This window comes from Loxodonta africana, chromosome 16 (genome assembly GCF_030014295.1).
Source record: "Loxodonta africana isolate mLoxAfr1 chromosome 16, mLoxAfr1.hap2, whole genome shotgun sequence".
Classification (NCBI taxonomy): domain Eukaryota; kingdom Metazoa; phylum Chordata; class Mammalia; order Proboscidea; family Elephantidae; genus Loxodonta; species Loxodonta africana.
Window position 1 is genome coordinate 23836936 of NC_087357.1, and position 16367 is coordinate 23853302.

Consider the following 16367-nt stretch of genomic DNA (forward strand, 5'->3'; position numbering starts at 1 on the left):
CAAAGAATGGTTTAAAGACAGTATCAACACAGTGTGAATCAGAGAGTTGATCATAATGCAAGGACCAAGTGGCCCACAACTTGAGGAGCAAAATAAACACTTCAAAGTCGTGTGACCTTTGAGAATATTGATGAAGTGATTTTGACCCAAAGGTCACAGGACTGTATCCGTCAGGACTTTCTTGGTTGCAAGTGATAGAAAACTCAACTTAAGATTGACTTAAGGGGGTGGGAGGGCTATTGCTAGATGAGGGAATGGATGCTGAGGAGAAGAACCACAAATGTTCAGCACATGGCCTATAACAAATGGATCAATTTTCACTCGTAGTATCCATCATACACATAACTTTGATGAGCTACAGGTAGAAACCAATCCCCCCCACCACGACCACCCCTCTTACCTCTGCCCTAGCTCAGGAATATTTTTATAAGTGCTGCAGAAAAGCTGGGGATATAAAGAAGGGAAAGCAAAGTAGCCAGTCCCATGAAGAGCTTGGAGATAGAACCAAAGAGTGCCATATGTCTACTGCCTCCCCACATTTTGCTCCCATGGTCCTCCCTCTGCCCATGGGAACTGTGCAGGCCGCATCTGGAAAGCTGAGACCAGCTAAGTAGAAGTGGTAGTAGGGCTCCAGAGACTGGTCAAACCAGCAGAGGTATGCCCAAGACATCCTCCATAGTGTTTTTGGAACAGAGAGTGAGGCATCACTATCACTGAGCCAGTATCACCATTAACATCATCGTCATCACCATCGTGGAGAGGAGTCAAAGCCCAGAAGACAACAGCATGTACCAAATTCAAAGGCAAGACAAATTTAAAAATTGAGAGAGCAAGTGATCCATGTTGGGCACCATGACAGCTGAGAGTAAGATACAACAGCATGAGGCCAAGTGAGTTGCAGTGGGTGGTTCAGGATTAACACTGAACAGTGAGTACACCAGAGCTGCTTGAGCAAGAGTAATAACAAGGGGAACAGAGGTTCAGTCCTGATCCAGGCCATGTAACAGAGAATCCAGAAGATGTAGCTCTTAACACATTCCCAGGATGACCTTGACTTTGAGGTTCTCCTTTTGCAGGCTTCATGGAAGGTGGCATAGGGGGGTTTGAGTCACTCAGAGAGAAAAGGAAAGGCAGATGTCTGTGGCTACACATACAAAGGATTATCAGGAATTTGACTGTAGAGCCCAGAGCCATGTGAGTTGATCACTTCTGATCCTTTTCTGGTTGTTCCCTACTGAGTCAGAGCCAGCCCTTATGGGCTGATACCACCTTTTGTCTATTGCCTAAAAGCTGGGACAGGAACAGCTGCCTCCCACATCCTCTGTCCTGAGTACTGACAAACTCCTGGAACAGGGTTCTGTTTTAAGTTCATTTCTCTGGGTTTAAAAACCGAGACCCTTTCCCACATCCCCAAGCACTTATCTCAATGATAGATAGACAGATTATACATGTATGTACAATGTATATGTGAGTGTGCGTGTGTGTCTATGTATGAGTGTGTATGTGTGTGTGCATAAATAGGCATACACACACACACACATCCACGCCTCTATATCCTCAAATTCTTACACAAGGGTGTTCTCTCTGAGGGTCTATCCATGGCCCTTCAGTAAGTACCCAGTGGGGCTCAGTAAGCTGCAAAGAAGGGCTACTCAAGGGCTTGTCCCCTGTGCATCCCATTATCCAAGGCTTTACAATGTGTCAGACATACTATGCAGAGAGTCTGTTTACCTGCTGTGTAAAGGTGGGTCTGTTCCCAACAAAAATGAGGGTCCTGACACATGTTGAGAAGCTCCAGGAGCATACAGGGCCAAAGCAACACAGTGAAGAGTGCAGAGTTCTGTACGTGGGAATAAGCTCCCCAAGGCTTGGCAAAGGCAGAGACATGGGAGGTGGATCTTGCTGGGGGAGAGGGGATACCAGCATTCCAAGCATAGGAAACAGCATGTGCAAAGACATGTAGGTACGAAAGGGCCGGCCAATATAGAACAATACAAACTAAGCACCACGGTATACACAAGGAATCTGAGGCTCAGAAAGATTGGCTAACAGTCTCAAGATCACAGGCAAATTGGAGGCGGATCCAAGGTTTAAGCAATAACTAAATGATGCCAAAACCCAGGTTCTTTACACTCCTGAAATAACAAAGTATTGTGGTGTAGCTTGGCTTTAAAGTCTAGGGGTGATTTTTCTAGGCAGCAGGAGAAGAGTACATGTGGCATTCCACGTGTAGGAGAACAGCTTGAGTAGGAAGAAGCCAGAGTGTCATGTTTAAGACACCGTCAAGCCAGCCTGGAATGCCACAGAGCAGCGAGCAGCCCTAACCTGGCTTTCAGGAGACCTCCGCTTCAGGGATAGCTTTACTAGAGACCATCGTGGTCATCATGGTCAGTGAAGAAGGCCCTTCCCCAGCATGGGTCTTGGCGTTCATCTAGTTGCACTCTCTTGTAGTACTGAAGAGCACAAGGTCTTTCATCAGGCTAGAAAGAAAGTTAAGAACCTAAGAAGTCAAATCCCTATTATCAATCACCTTGAGTACTGGCTCTAAGGGTATGACACTGGCCCCACCCAATCTGGGCAGCCCAGCCCAGCTCAGCCCAGAGCAACTTAATGAGCACCAAAGTCTCCCAGCTCCCGAGCTGGAGAAGAAAAAGCTAGTACTGTTGGCTCCCTAACATATGCCAAGCATTAGCCCCAGCAACTGCAATCTGTTACCTCATTAGCCCTCACCACACACCTGCTGTTCTTGTTGTTAGGTGCTGTCCAGTTGGTTCCAACTCACATCGACATTGTGTACAACAGAACCCTATGTACACTGCCTAGTCCTGTGCCATCCTCACAATTATTGCTATGTTTGAGTCCACTGCTGCAGCAGCTGTGTTAATCCATCTTGTTGAGGGTCTTCCTCTTTTTCCCTGACCCTCTACTTTGCCAAGAATGATGTTCTTCTCCAGGGACTGGTCCTTCCAGATAACGTGTCCAAGTATGTGAGACGAAGTCTCACCATCCTCACTTCTAACGAACATTCCGGCTGTACGTCTTCCAGGACAGCATTGTTCATACTTCTGGCAATCCATGGTATATGCAATATTCTTTGCCAACACACAATTCAAAGGCATCAATTCTTCTTTGATCTTCCTTTCATTGTCTAGCTTTCGCATGCATGTGAGACGATTGAAAACACCATGCTTGGGTCAGGTGCACTTTGGCCCTCAAAGTGACTTCTCTGCTTTTTAATACTTTAAAGAGGTCTTTTGCAGTAGATTTGTCCAATGCAATGTGCCATTTGATTTCTTGACTGCTGCTTCCATGGACATTGATCGTGGATGAAGGAAAATGAAATCCTTGGTAACTTCAATATTTTCTCCGTTTATCACGATGTTGCGTATTGGTGCAGTTGTATTTTTGTTTTCTTTATGTTGATGTATAATCCATATGAAGGCTACAGTCTTTGATCTTCCTCTGTAAATGCTTCAAGTCCTCTTTGCTTTCAGCAAGGAAGGTTGTATCATATGCATATTGCAGGTTGTTAATGATGCTGCTTTCTTCTTCATATAGTCCAGTTTCTTGGATTACTTGCTCAATATACAAATTGAATAAGTATGGTGAAATGATACAATGTGATGCACACATTTTCTGATTTTAAACCATGCAGTGTCCCCTTGTTCTGTTCCAACAATGTCTCCTGGTTTATGTACAGTTTCCACATGAGCACAATGAAGTGTTCTGGAATTTCTATGCTTTGAAATGTTATTCATAATTTGTTATGATCCACATAGTCAAATGCCTTTGCATAGTCAATAAAACACAGGTAAGTTTCTTTCTGATATTCTCTGCTTTCAGCCAAGATCCATCTGACATCAGCAATAATATCCCTTGCTCCATGTCCTCTTCTGAATCTAGGTTGAATTCCCGGCAGTTCACTGTTGATGTACCACTGCAACTGTTTTTGAATGACCTTCAGCAAAATTTTACTTGTGTGTTATGTTAATGATATTGTCCAATAATTTCTGCCTTCAGTTGGATCACCTTTTTTGGAAGTGGGCACAAATATGGATCTCTTCCATTCGGTTGGCCGGGTGGCTGTCTTCCAAATTTCTTGACATAGATGAGTGAGTGCTTTCGTCATTGTATCCATTTGTTGGAACATCTCAATTGGTATTCCAACAATTCCTGAAGCTTTATTTTTCACCAGTGCCTTCAGTGCCCCTTGGATTTCTTCCTTCAATACTACCAGTTCTTAAATGGTTGAACATTGACCAATTCTTTTTGGTACAATGACTGTGTATTTCTTCCATCTTCTTTTGATACTTCCTGCATCATTTAATATTTTGCCTGCAGAATCCTTCAATATTGCAACTCAAGGATTGACTTTTTTCTTCAGTTCATTCAGCTTGAAAAATGCTGAGTGTGTTCTTCCCTTTCGGTTTTCTAACTCCAGGTCTTTGCACATTTCGTTATAACACTTTACTTTGTCTTCTTGAGCCACAATTTGAAATCTTCTGTTCAGTTCTTTTACTTCATCATTTTTTTCCTTTTTCCTTAGCTACTCAACATTCAAGAGCAACTTTCAGAGTCTCTTCTGACATGCATTTAGGTCTTTTCTTTCTCTCCTGTCTTTTTAACGACCTTTTGCTTTCTTCATGTATGATGTCCTTGATGTCATTCCACAACTTGTCTGGTCTTTGATCCTTAGTGTTCAATGTATCAAATCTATTCTTGACATGGTCTCTAAATTCAGGTGGGATATACTCAAGGTCATACTTTGGCTCTCACAGACTTGTTTTAATTTTCTTCAGCTTCAACTTGAACTTGCATATGACCAACTGATGGCCTGTTCCACAGTCGGCCCCTGGCCTTGTTCTGACCGATGGTATCAAGCTTCTCCATTATCTCTCCACAGATGTAGCCAATTTGATTTCTGTGTATTCCATCTGGCAAAGTCCACATGCGTAGTCACCATTTATGTTATTGAAAAAGGTATTTCCAATGAATAGGTCATTAGTTGTGTAAAAATTCTATCATACGATCTCCAGTGTCATTTCTATCACCAAGACCATATTTTCCAATTACTGATCTTTCTTCGTTTCCAACTTTCACATTCCAATCACCAGTAATTATCAACACATCTTGATTGCATGTTTGAGCAGTTTCAGACTGCAAAAGGTGGTAAAAATATTCAATTTCTTCATCTTTGGCATTAGTGGTTAGTATGTAAATATGAATAATAATCATATTAACTAGTTTTTCTTGCAGGTGTATGGATATTATCTTATCACTGACAACATTGTACTTCAGTGTAAATCCTGAAATGTTCTTTTTGTCAATGAATGTGATACCATTCCTCTTCAATTTGTCATTCCCAGCAGAGTAAGCCACATGATTGTTCAATTTAAAATGGCCAATACCAGTCCATTTCAGCTCACTAATACCTAGGATATCGATCTTCACATGTTCCATTTCATTTTTGATGACTTCCAGTTTTCTTAGATTCATACTTGTGTACATTTTATGTTCTGATTATTAATGGATGTCTGTAGCTGCTACTTCTCATTTTGAGTTATGCCACAACATCAGTTGAAGGTCCCAAAAACTTTACCCTTGGCTCTACTTTGAGGAGGTAGCTCTTCTCCCGTCCTATTTTGAGTGCCTTCCAACCTGAAGGGCTCATCTTCTGGCATTATATTAGACAGTGTTCTGCAGCTATTCATAAGGTTTTCACTGGTTAATGTTTTCTGAAGTAGTTCGCCAGGTCCTTCTTCGCAGTCTGCCTTAGTCTGGAAGCTCTCACTAGAGGTGACCCTGCTGGCATTTGAAATATCGGTGGCATAGCTTCTAGCATCACAGCAACATGAAAGCCACCACTGTGTGACAAACTGACAGTTGGGTGTCCACAACATTAGGAACCATAATCTTTTCCAGGTTACAGGTGAAGAAACTGAGGCTAAGTCACCTGTTCAAGGTTAAAACCAAAACTATGTGATGGAACCAGAATTTTAATTCAGATCTTTCTAACTCCAAAGTTCTACCTTTAAAGTGACCTCCTCAGGAATCCCAGCCATTCCCTCCAAGACCTAGGTCCTCTCTCTGGTAACTCCTGGGAGAGATAGATCCATTCCAAACAAGCAAGTGTTGAAAGTGAAAGGATTGAGTTTGAAGCAAACAAGCAAGTGTACAGAGACATAGAAAAAAGCCCTGTCAAGAGCCAGGAGCTAGCTACTGAGAGCACCTCATGGGAGGCAAAATAGATAGGTTGGGTCAAGGCACAGGTTCCCAGACCTCCTTGGAATCACAGGGTTTTTCTCATTCAGGGGCCTGGAAAACCCTGGGACATGAGTCAGGAGGGCAATTCCCAGATTTAGTGCTTATCAGATCTTCTGATTCCAAGTAGAATCCAAGGTTTCCTCATCCTTGCATTGCCAACTAGGCTTTGCTCAGCACATGTGCTTGCCCTTGGTGGTATACTCCTCTTCTCCCTGGCTTTTGTATAGATAAGGCAGCTGAGGTTCCGAAATGGGAAGCAGACCAGACCAAGTCCCACAGCCAGGTAGGTTTATGTACCACCAAGGCCAACTAGTTACTTCTCCAAGGAGATGCTTGCATATAACCATGAACTGGAAGCCCTAAGCCAAAGAGCCACTCTCTAACGATGGCAACTTACTGGGAGCTGGGGCACTGGTGCACAGTATTTTACAAGCAGGGGAAGCCCCCAAATCCCAGTATCTGGGCCTGCGTAGAAGATTGGCATTGCCATTGGGGGACCCCGGGAGAGGGAAGTCTCCTGGGGTTCTCCAAAGGCCATTTTAGCACCATAGTCAGGCTACCATCACTCTAGCTTGATTACTGCTCTCACCACACCCAACTCCATCAGTTCTCCACCCATTGGCCCAGTGATTATTCCAACAAAAAAGATCTGATCATGTCCTTAAAACCCTTCAGTGACTCCCCATTGCCCTCAAAATAAAATCCTTTGCCTGTGGCTGCACAGTCTGGCCCTGCCCCCCTTTCTAGTCTTTCTGCTCTCCTTCTGGCCTCTTATACCACCTATTAGAGTGGATTTCATTGAGCTCCTTGAACATACTGTACTGCCCCTCCCAACCAAGTTCCCTGTGCCACCCCTCGGCTTTCAGTAATGTGTACATTTCTCCAGGCAACCTTCTCTGATGTCTTAACCCTGACCAGGTTCCCAACAGGCTCTGTTGCCTTTTTAATGTTTAACTCTAAACCTCAGAATTTCTGGTAATCAAAGAGATCGATGCTATTTTCAAAACAAATCCTAGTGTTTGCAATTGCTCTGAGTGACTTCAAAAGTCTTCCCTCTCAGGCACACCACCTACCGGGAAAGGTGTTCTTCCCCGCACCCCAGGCTCTCAGGCCACTGGGGACGGGGTGGCAGGGCTCAGGGGAAAGGGAGGTGATATTGAGCCCCGGCTCTGGCAAGGGAAGGGGCTTGGGTACCTCAATCCTGATACCCTATTGGAGTTGAGGAGGTAGGCTTCCTGATTGTTTTTGTTGTCAGGTGTCATCAAGTCAATTCCAATTCAAAGTGTCCCCATATGATAGACTAAAACTGCCCCATAGAGTTTTCTAGGCCATAATCTTTACAAGAGTAGATTGCCAAGTCTTCTCCCACAGAGCAGCTGGGTGGGTTTGAAGCGCCAACATTTTGGTTAGCAGCCAAGCACTTAACCATTGTGCTAACTGGACTCCTTAGCTTCCTGATAGGTGTCCCCAAATGGAGACAGGGAATTGCCATGCCATCCCCAGGGATCAGGCTGGAGAAATGAAAGCTGAGGTCTGATCAGGGCCTGGGTGCCACTGCCCAGACCTGGGACTTGTTCCACAGGGCTTGGCAGCCAGGATCACAGGGAGCTGCCTTCCCACCCTTCACTCAGCAAAGTCTACACCTGCCGGGACGCAGCCACAGCTACCTTTCCCCCACTGCACACCCACAGTTCAGATGCCCGTTACCATCGGTGGGCACCTGGTGCCCCTGCCTCCTGCTGCACTGATCCTGTTGTATGGCTATACAGCACTTTGCACAGGCCCATCCTGCCTCCGCGTGCAGCCCTAATGCTCTTGGAGGACAAGGGCAGGACTTTAGCAGCAACTCGTCAACATAGCCAATACCAAAACAGAATTCATGTTGGATAGATGTGGCATCACACTAAGAGTCAAGGGGAGGAGTGGACTCAAGGAACACCGGGATGCCACACAACCAGCTAGCTCTTCTGGGGCCCAGGCCCCTCATTAGTATGGTGTAGGAGGTGAGGATGTCTGAGGATGCTTCTGGCTCTAAAACTCTGAATTAATTATAGAATTATAGAGAGGTAAAAGAGGAGTCCCTGGGTGGTGCAAATGGTTAACATGCTCAGCTACTAACCAAAAGGTTGGGAGTTCAAGTCCACCCAGAGGCATCTTGGAAGAAAGGCCTGGTGATCTATTTCCAAAAAATCAGCCATTTAAAACATAGTTCTACTTTGACACACGTGGGGTCACCATGAGTCAGAATCAACTAGACAACAACTGGTTAGAGCAGTGAGAGAGGCGAATACCCAAGCCACTTTTCCTGTCATTCTCCGTTTCAGCCCTTTAGCACAGAAGAAATTGAACAAGACCTTGGGGAAGGGGAGGCAGTGTTTGTGCCCAGGCTTGAATAAAAGTATTACCACTCCCCCCCCAACCTCAATTAACATTGCAGAAGTTGACCTGGCAAGACACATTCCAGGCCCAAAAGCCAATGGCTTTTGACACCAAACCAAAGTTACATAAAATAGGAGATTCAGGCATTAGGTAAGACCCTTTCAGCCCAGTTCAGGATCAGATCATGTGGACAGGGAGCAGCAGGGTAACAGACACTGTCTCATCACCCTCTAAGGCTAAGGTCCCCATGCTAGCCATTTCTCGTCCTCAAATCCTCTCTCCCACCCCGGATCTTTGCAGACTTCTGCTGAAGCCCCCTGCAGTGATTCTGACTGTGAACTCAGGAAATGACCATCTCTGAGGCATCTTTGCTGCTGTATGGGACAGGGGTGTGGGGAGAGCAAGGGGCAGCCCCGTGTGACACAATCGGCCCCACTTCGCCCTTCTCCAGGAAGTGGGTCTCAGTTGGAGAAACCCAAAAACCAAACCCATTGCCACTGAGCCCCATAGAGTTTGCAAGGAGTGCCTGGTAGATTAGAACTACCAACCTTTTGGTTAGCAGCCATAGCTCTTAATCACTACACCACCAGGATTTCCTCTGTTGGAAAAGACAGGGAAATGCTTCCCTTATAGACAGCAGAACAGAGTCAACACCAAGCAGTGTTTGTATCTGCCTGGTGTCTGGGACACAGCCCGGCTCCTGGGGGCCTGCCAGGCTGGCCTATTGTCTGACACTGTTTGTCTTTGGGGCCATGGTTGCCCTGGGGTGGGGGTGAGGAGCAGGGCATGGCACCAGACCAGCAGCCAGCCTCAGTGCACAGGCTATAAGACGATTCACGGCGGTTCTGAGCAAGGGCTCTACTGCCTGCCCACCTCCTGTCTCCAGGCTCAGATGACCCCTGCAATGGCAGAACTTCTCGATTCTAAACCAGCTCCTCAGAACCACTGTCCTGTCCCTCCCAGGCCCCTGGGCACCCAGGTCACTTCTCAGTGCTCTCCACACTCCTGCCTGTGCACATACACCCTCCCCCTCTTCCAAGAAAGTTCCTGAAGACAGAGAGGTGCTGCCATGCTGCCTCTGAGGATAAGGAGCCCCCCTCAAGGAGAGCTGAGGACCTGCCTAGGGGGGCACCCAGAGCAGGTCTGCACACCTGTTGTAGGTGGCTGGGTTTGCAGAGTCTGGCCTTCCCCCAAACCACAGCCTTTGGCTTGTTTGTCCCTCAAATCCAACTCCTCAATGATGTCTCCTGTCAATGGTGTGTCTGACTGTCCAGAATACTGCACACCCCATCAGTTGCTTTCTAACTGAACGAGGCAGTACAGGTTTGGAGACCTGGGGTCTAGGTCTAGCTTTGTCTCCCAGAGCTATGGGGCCCTAAGCCTTGGTGGCTTCCCCATGTGTCAGATGAGGGGTTGGATTCCTGGATCTCTAAGACCCCTTCTAGTTCCAAAGTGCCATAACCATAGGGAGAGGGACTTAAACCTATAAAACCCTCTGCTGTCGAGTCAATTCCAACTCATAGCAACCCTATAGGACAGAGTAGAACTGCCCCACAGGGTTTCCAAGGCTGTAACCTTTATGGAAGCAGACTGCCACATCTTTCTCCCACGAAGCAGCCGGTGAATTCGAACCACTGATCTTTCAGTTAGCAGCTGAGTGCTTAACCACTGCACTACCCCAGCTCCTTTTGAGAGGGCCTCAGGCCCTCCTAAATAGCAGGGTGAATCTTGCTACTACAAAAATGCAACTAGAAGGATACAGGCCTTTGGCAGAGGCAGTTCAAGCCACCAACTAAAACATGGTTCTACTTACATGTTTACGCCTCACTGTGCCTACACCCACTTTGGGGTATATACCACACTTTAAGGTATATTACAGTTTTTGGAGTACTTTTCACACCTTGTGCATATACCACACTTTGGGGGGGTACACCTACTGTGAGGTATATATATGGTCAGTGTACAGGCACGCTTTGGGGTATGCACACATTTTGTGTATATGTACACACCTGGGACAGAAGCCATACTTTGTGTGGACAGCATCCTTTGTGTATAGGTCTCTACTGGGAGCTTTCTGTGAAGCGTTAATGCTGGTGATTCCAGGAAGACAAAGCTCTGGGGTTAGGAGTACAGACCCTAGAACCAGATAAAGCTGGATACAAATGAACTTCCACCACTTACTTGCTGTTAACCTTGAGCGAATCCTCTGAGACTCAGTTTCTTCACCTGTAAAATGGGGATAATAGTAGTCCTGACCTCATACAGTTCCTAGGAAGATTAAATGAGAGTGCCTGTAACGGGCTCACCACACATAAGAAACACCTGGTAAAGGTAGCTTTGTTGTCAGTCTGTTAAAGGTGACTATTTTTATAATGTACATGTCTTTAGCTAAAAAAAAACATATACAGTAAGCTTTCACTTAAAGCACAATAAAAATGATTTAAAATATATATATATACAAAAAATCAGACGTTCCCAGAGTCTTCAAGTGTTTGAAAACTCAGACCACAGACAGGACCATTTGATTCATATTTATTTCACATTTGGTCTGTAAACTTTTTTATTAAAAAAAAAAAAATCCACTGCCAGTGGCAACAGGTGCTGACATGAGTTTTTCTTTAGTGAAATAAGAGCACAGGCCTTAAAGAGTCTCTGTCTAAAACACGTAGAAACGCAGATGTAAACTCTGGTCTCCGCCCTCCTACCCTGCCTTTGGGAGCTCATCAATGACATGATCTCCACCAGAAAAGCCAGGGACAAGGGGGAATGACAACACTTTTGATACCCAAGAGCTCTTGGGGTAGGAACTGTACAGTTTGGCAGGCCCATTTGTCTTTTCGAACTGTTTACCTTGGGCAAATTACATCGGGTTTGCTTCTTCCACATAATTTCCACTCCTTCGTGTCTAAAAACAGCAGCTCAAAGGTTTCCCCTGCAGTCAGCGCTTTCAAGGGGGGAGGGTTGCACGTACACACAAGATATAAACTTACATATTCTTCAAGCTGTGGCCCCGGGGGGAGGAAGGGGGCACCGGAGAGGCTTTAAGGTGAGTTATTGGGGTGAGCGGTGCATCAGAGGAGAATGGCTTCATACACAGGGCCCATGCCAGGCAGACAGGTTCATTTACTTCTGTCTTGATCCATCACTGTAGTATTTACACAGCAAAAGGCAATTATGCTGTTAGGCACAGGAAAAAATGGACAGAAATATTCTCCCCGTCAGGATAACTCAGAGCAGGTCCAGCTCCAAGAGACAGTCACCAGTTGTTGGCGGAAAAAGGCCAGAGGGACTGTAAGAACACTAGAAAAGGCTTGCATTGCAAAGAGGCTCGGCCAGACTAGAGAGCCGAGTCTGCCTGGAGGGCAACTCAGCCAGCCAGGATGCCAACATCAAAACCAATGCCGACCAGCATTTGAGGAGGAGAGCCCCGCCCCCATGTACTATCAAAAATAGTGCCTATTTACAGTGGGGGTAGGGAGGGCAGGCAGGGCTGCCCCTAGCGTTTGTTAAAAAATAGAAGCGGGGGGGGGCGGGCCATTAGGCAAGATTGGGTAACCCCCATCTATTAACCCTTTGTGAACAATCGCCCTCTGGTGTCGTGAGAGCTGAGTTGGGGGAGGGGAGTGAAACACCTTTAGGAAACAACACTGATTAGGGGCGGCCCAGGAGGCTCCCAGTCAGGAGCGGCCCCCACAATTGGGGTAGTGTTGGCCCTCCCAGCCAGTACTTCTCCCTAGTAGGGACAACAGGTGCCCGCAGGGGGCCGCAGGGCAGGAAACGCAGGGCCTGTGTTCAGAATGCCGGGGCTGCGTAGACCTGCCCCTGAATCTCCGCTTTCTGTCGGCAAGAGTTTGTGCGCCCGGTGTTGGCCGGGCGCTCACACGATCCGTTTCCTGTCCCCCCGGCACAGGATCTTCTTGAAGGCGCGGCGGAAGTCGTGGTTGAAGATGGTGTAGATAACCGGGTTCAGCGAGCTGTTGCAGTAGCCGCACCAGAAGAAAAACTTGAAGAGCGTGGGCTGCACGTAGCAGCCGACGGCTGTGAGCGTGTAGGTGAAGAAGAAGGGGAACCAGCACACCACGAACACGCCGATGACCACGGCCAGCACGAACGTGAAGCGTTTCTCCCGGTTCTGCCGCCCGCGCCAGCGCGAAGCCTTGGCTCCCGCGCCGCGATCCTCCCCTGGCCCGGCCCCCGGTGCCCCAGGCCCCGCCGCTCCCGGCCCGCGCCGCGGCAGGCTGTCCCCCGGCTTCACCTGGCTCGCCCGGGCCTTGCTGTTGGCCCGGGGCCCACGCTTGGGCCTGCGGGGCCCCGGGGGCCGCTCGGCGTGCTCGGACGACGAGCTCTCCTCCAGGTCCAGCGCGTCGGCGTCGCGCGGCCCGGCCGGCGAGGGCTCCCCAGGGGCGCCGTTGAGTTGGACCGGCAGGGGCTCGTTCTCGGCGCCCGTGGGGCCAGCGCCGCGCTCGGGGCCCAGGCCGTTAGGCCTGCGCTCGGCGCCCCCCGGCGGCGCGGCGGCGGCGTCCGGACCCCGGCGGCTGGGTGGCACGCGGGTGCGGCGCTTGGCAATCTGGTAGATGCGCACATAGACCAGGATCATGATGAGGCAAGGCGCGAAGAAGGAGCCGATGCTCGATGAGATGACGTACCACTTCTGGTCGTTGATCTCGCAGCGCGGCACCGTGGGCTGCGGGCCGCCGCTGCCGCCCTTCTTCTCGATGGAGATGAGCGGCGGGAAGGAGATAACGGCCGAGATGACCCACACGGTGACGATGATGGCTTTGATGCGGCGCGGTGTGCGTTTCAGGTTGTACTCGATGGCCTGCGTGATGGACCAGTAGCGGTCTAGGCTGATGGCGCACAGGTGCACGATGGACGACGTGCAGAAGAGCACGTCGAGCGCCAGGTAGATTTCGCACCACGCCTTGCCAAAGTACCAGTAGCCCATGACCTCGTTGGCCAACGAGAAGGGGATGACGAGCGTGGCCACCAGGATGTCGGCTGAGGCCAGCGACACAAGGAAAAGGTTCTGGGGCGCCTTGAGCGCGCGGCTCGTGAACACCGCGATGATGACAAGCACGTTGCCAAACACGGTGAACAGCATGAGCAAGCCGGCCAGGCACACTAACGTCAGCGTAACCTGCAGGGAGTAGGGAGTGGCCCGAGCGCCGCCCCCCGGCGCCTCAGTCCCGTTCCAGCTCGAGTTGCCCGCGTCCGGCTGCAGGGAGCCCATGGGCGCGAAGCTGCCCTCAGCCAGCGGCTGCTCCTGGCGGAACATGAACGCGGCACCGCTCGCCTGGGCCTGGTGCCAGCTGCCTTCCGGCCGGCGCCCGTGGGTCCTCCTTTTCCTCCCGCGCCCCGCTCGCCCGGCCGCGCTCACATGGAAAGGGGGCCGTAGGGGTGCCGGGCCGGAGCAGGGTTGCCTAGAGGCCCATGGTCCGGCTCCTGCGAACGGCGCGCGACTTGACTCTCGGGCGCTCGGGTGGCGCCTTTTCGCTCCCGGCCCCTAAGCACCGCCAAGTTTTATTCTAAGCAGCGGGAGAGAGTAGCGCGAGCCAATGGGGAAAGAGGTTTATTCTTCACAAAGGGAGAACAAAAATCAGCGGTGGCCTGAAGACTTGGAAGGATGACAGGAAATTAAAAATATATGCATATATATGTCTTGACTCCTGAGCCTGAGCGAAAGCGAGCGAGGTGTCTTACCGTGTGCGGGACTGCCCCCACCCCCGGAGCAGCCGAGGGTGCTGGTGCGGGTTTGAGTCCTAAGGCTGTCTGCTTACATCCCCAACGCGATTACCGACTCTTGCTTCCCGTAGAAGCAGCGGGGCCGATAGGGCCGGGGCGCGGACTCTGCCGCCTCTCGGAGCTCCGTGGGACTTCCCAAGTTGCGCGCCTGCTGGGGCCGGGGCGCAGCGCGCTGAGCTCTGGGGCGGCGGCGGCGGGTGTCGCGGGGTGTGGGGGCCGCATGAAGGCGCCTGGTTCACAGGCTGGCGGGCGGGCGGGCGGACCGACGGCCCTCCAGGAGCCGGGGCCCAGCAGGGGGGGCTCCTGGGCGTCGGCCCGCGTGCTGCAGGAGCGGAACGCGGCCAATCGGCCAGGGTCCGAGGGCAGCGAGCGTTGGGGCGAGAGCGCAGGACTTGGGGACCCGAGCCGGGGTGGCCGGGCGGCGCGCCGGCGGCTGGGCGTCGGCACCAAGCGGAGCCGCGGCTTCTCCGCCGCGCTCGCAGTGGACTCGCTTTATAGCCCCGGGATCAGGCCGGCGTTGCCGAGCAGCGGCGTCAGCCCCCACGTGGGAAGCCGACCCTCCCCCGCCCCTCGCACCGCCCCGCCCCGCCACCGCCTAGCTCCGACACAGTAGACAGGACCCCGACAGCACTGCGCCTTGGCGGGACCGCCCTTTGAAGAGGCGGCACCTGGAGAGGGGCTGAAAGAGCGCACGCCGGAGTGGGGGTGGCCCCTACTGGGAATTGGCTCAGACGCCCCGGGCCAGCCCATCAGAGAGCAGTGGACACCGGGAGTCGCCCCTCGGAGCTCTGTCTGGGGAGGAGGGGGTATCGGGAAGGCCCCCAACCCCCACCCCGCCGCTTGAATCAGGAGGCGCAGCCCATGGGCCGGGCCGCCCTGGTCCGCTGGTGCTCCTGGCGGCCGTGGCGCACAGGTCCTTATGAGGCGCGGATTAGAACCGAGCCCATAGAGCGGAACGAGCAGCACCCACGCGGGAGATGTCGAGCCAGAGTTCAGGGCTCCGCTTGGGGAAAAGGCAGCTATGTGTTCGCTCTCCGCAGGGCTGTCTAGGGGCCACGCATGGCCCCGGCCGCGCCCCCTTAGACAGCGGAGGGGAGGGGTCCTACCGGCAGAGGCCGTGCGCTGCGGCAGAGCTAGGGCGCACTGACACCTGCTGGCCGCTCGCCGTCACCGCTGGAAGAGACCGGCCCGCGCCAGGAGCCTCCTCCCGCCTCTACGGTTCTCGGCCTCCAGTGCCTGCTCCTGTCCCAGGACAAGTTTGAGTTCATGCTCGGGAAAGGACAATCCAGATTTTAAAATGCACTTTGTCGTGTTGCAGAAATCTGGATGTACATACCCTGTGCATCTATCCCTGGCGGAGTGGAGTTTTTTCTGATAAAGTCACATCAGAAGGGGTTCGGCAGGCCCACAGCACAGCTCTGGCATACCACCCTGAGCCGTACAGCCTACCCTTCCCACAGATCCGAGAGGCGGGGATCCTGCTTCTCCTCTCCAACTCGTCCCAACTGTGGCCTTTTAGGAACGGTGAAGTCTCTGTTGAGGCACAAAAGCTAGATTCCACCCACTACCCCCACCCCTATTTCAGACACACACACACACACCATCTTTCAATAAGTGGAGGGTGCTGGCCAGGGAAGAATATTTTCCATGTTCTCTCTTCAGAAATAGCATGGTGCGGGAAAGAATGATAAGTTTTTGTGAGCACGCTAGATGTCCGGTGGTAGATTTTGACAGCGGTTAGAGTACCAGCTTGCACTGAGATATCTGCACTTTTCAGGTGAGCAGGCAGGCAGTTTAAGGGTAAGGCCCAGGAGGATGGGAAATGTCAGCAGGAGAGAGATGAGGCTTAAAGAAGGACTTGTCTTATTTAAGTAACTAAAAGGCCAAAGTATCTTATGTAATCAAGTAAACTGGAAGTTCTAAGGATTGACCAGACCACTACTCTGCCCAGCAAGGCCTGGCTGGGGCTGGAGACTAAATTA

General features: G+C 50.7%; 1 protein-coding gene across 1 annotated transcript in view; it reads right to left on the reverse strand.

The window, feature by feature from the left end:
* ADRA2A (adrenoceptor alpha 2A) overlaps positions 1 to 13918 on the reverse strand; it is a 29443-nt gene extending 15525 nt beyond the window's left edge. The window contains exon 1 of the mRNA XM_010588992.3: positions 1 to 13918. This exon is cut by the window's left edge and continues 15525 nt beyond it. Coding sequence (XP_010587294.1) covers positions 12521 to 13918 — 1398 coding nt within the window. The 3' untranslated portion in view covers positions 1 to 12520.
* Between the last annotated feature and the right edge of the window lie 2449 nt (positions 13919 to 16367).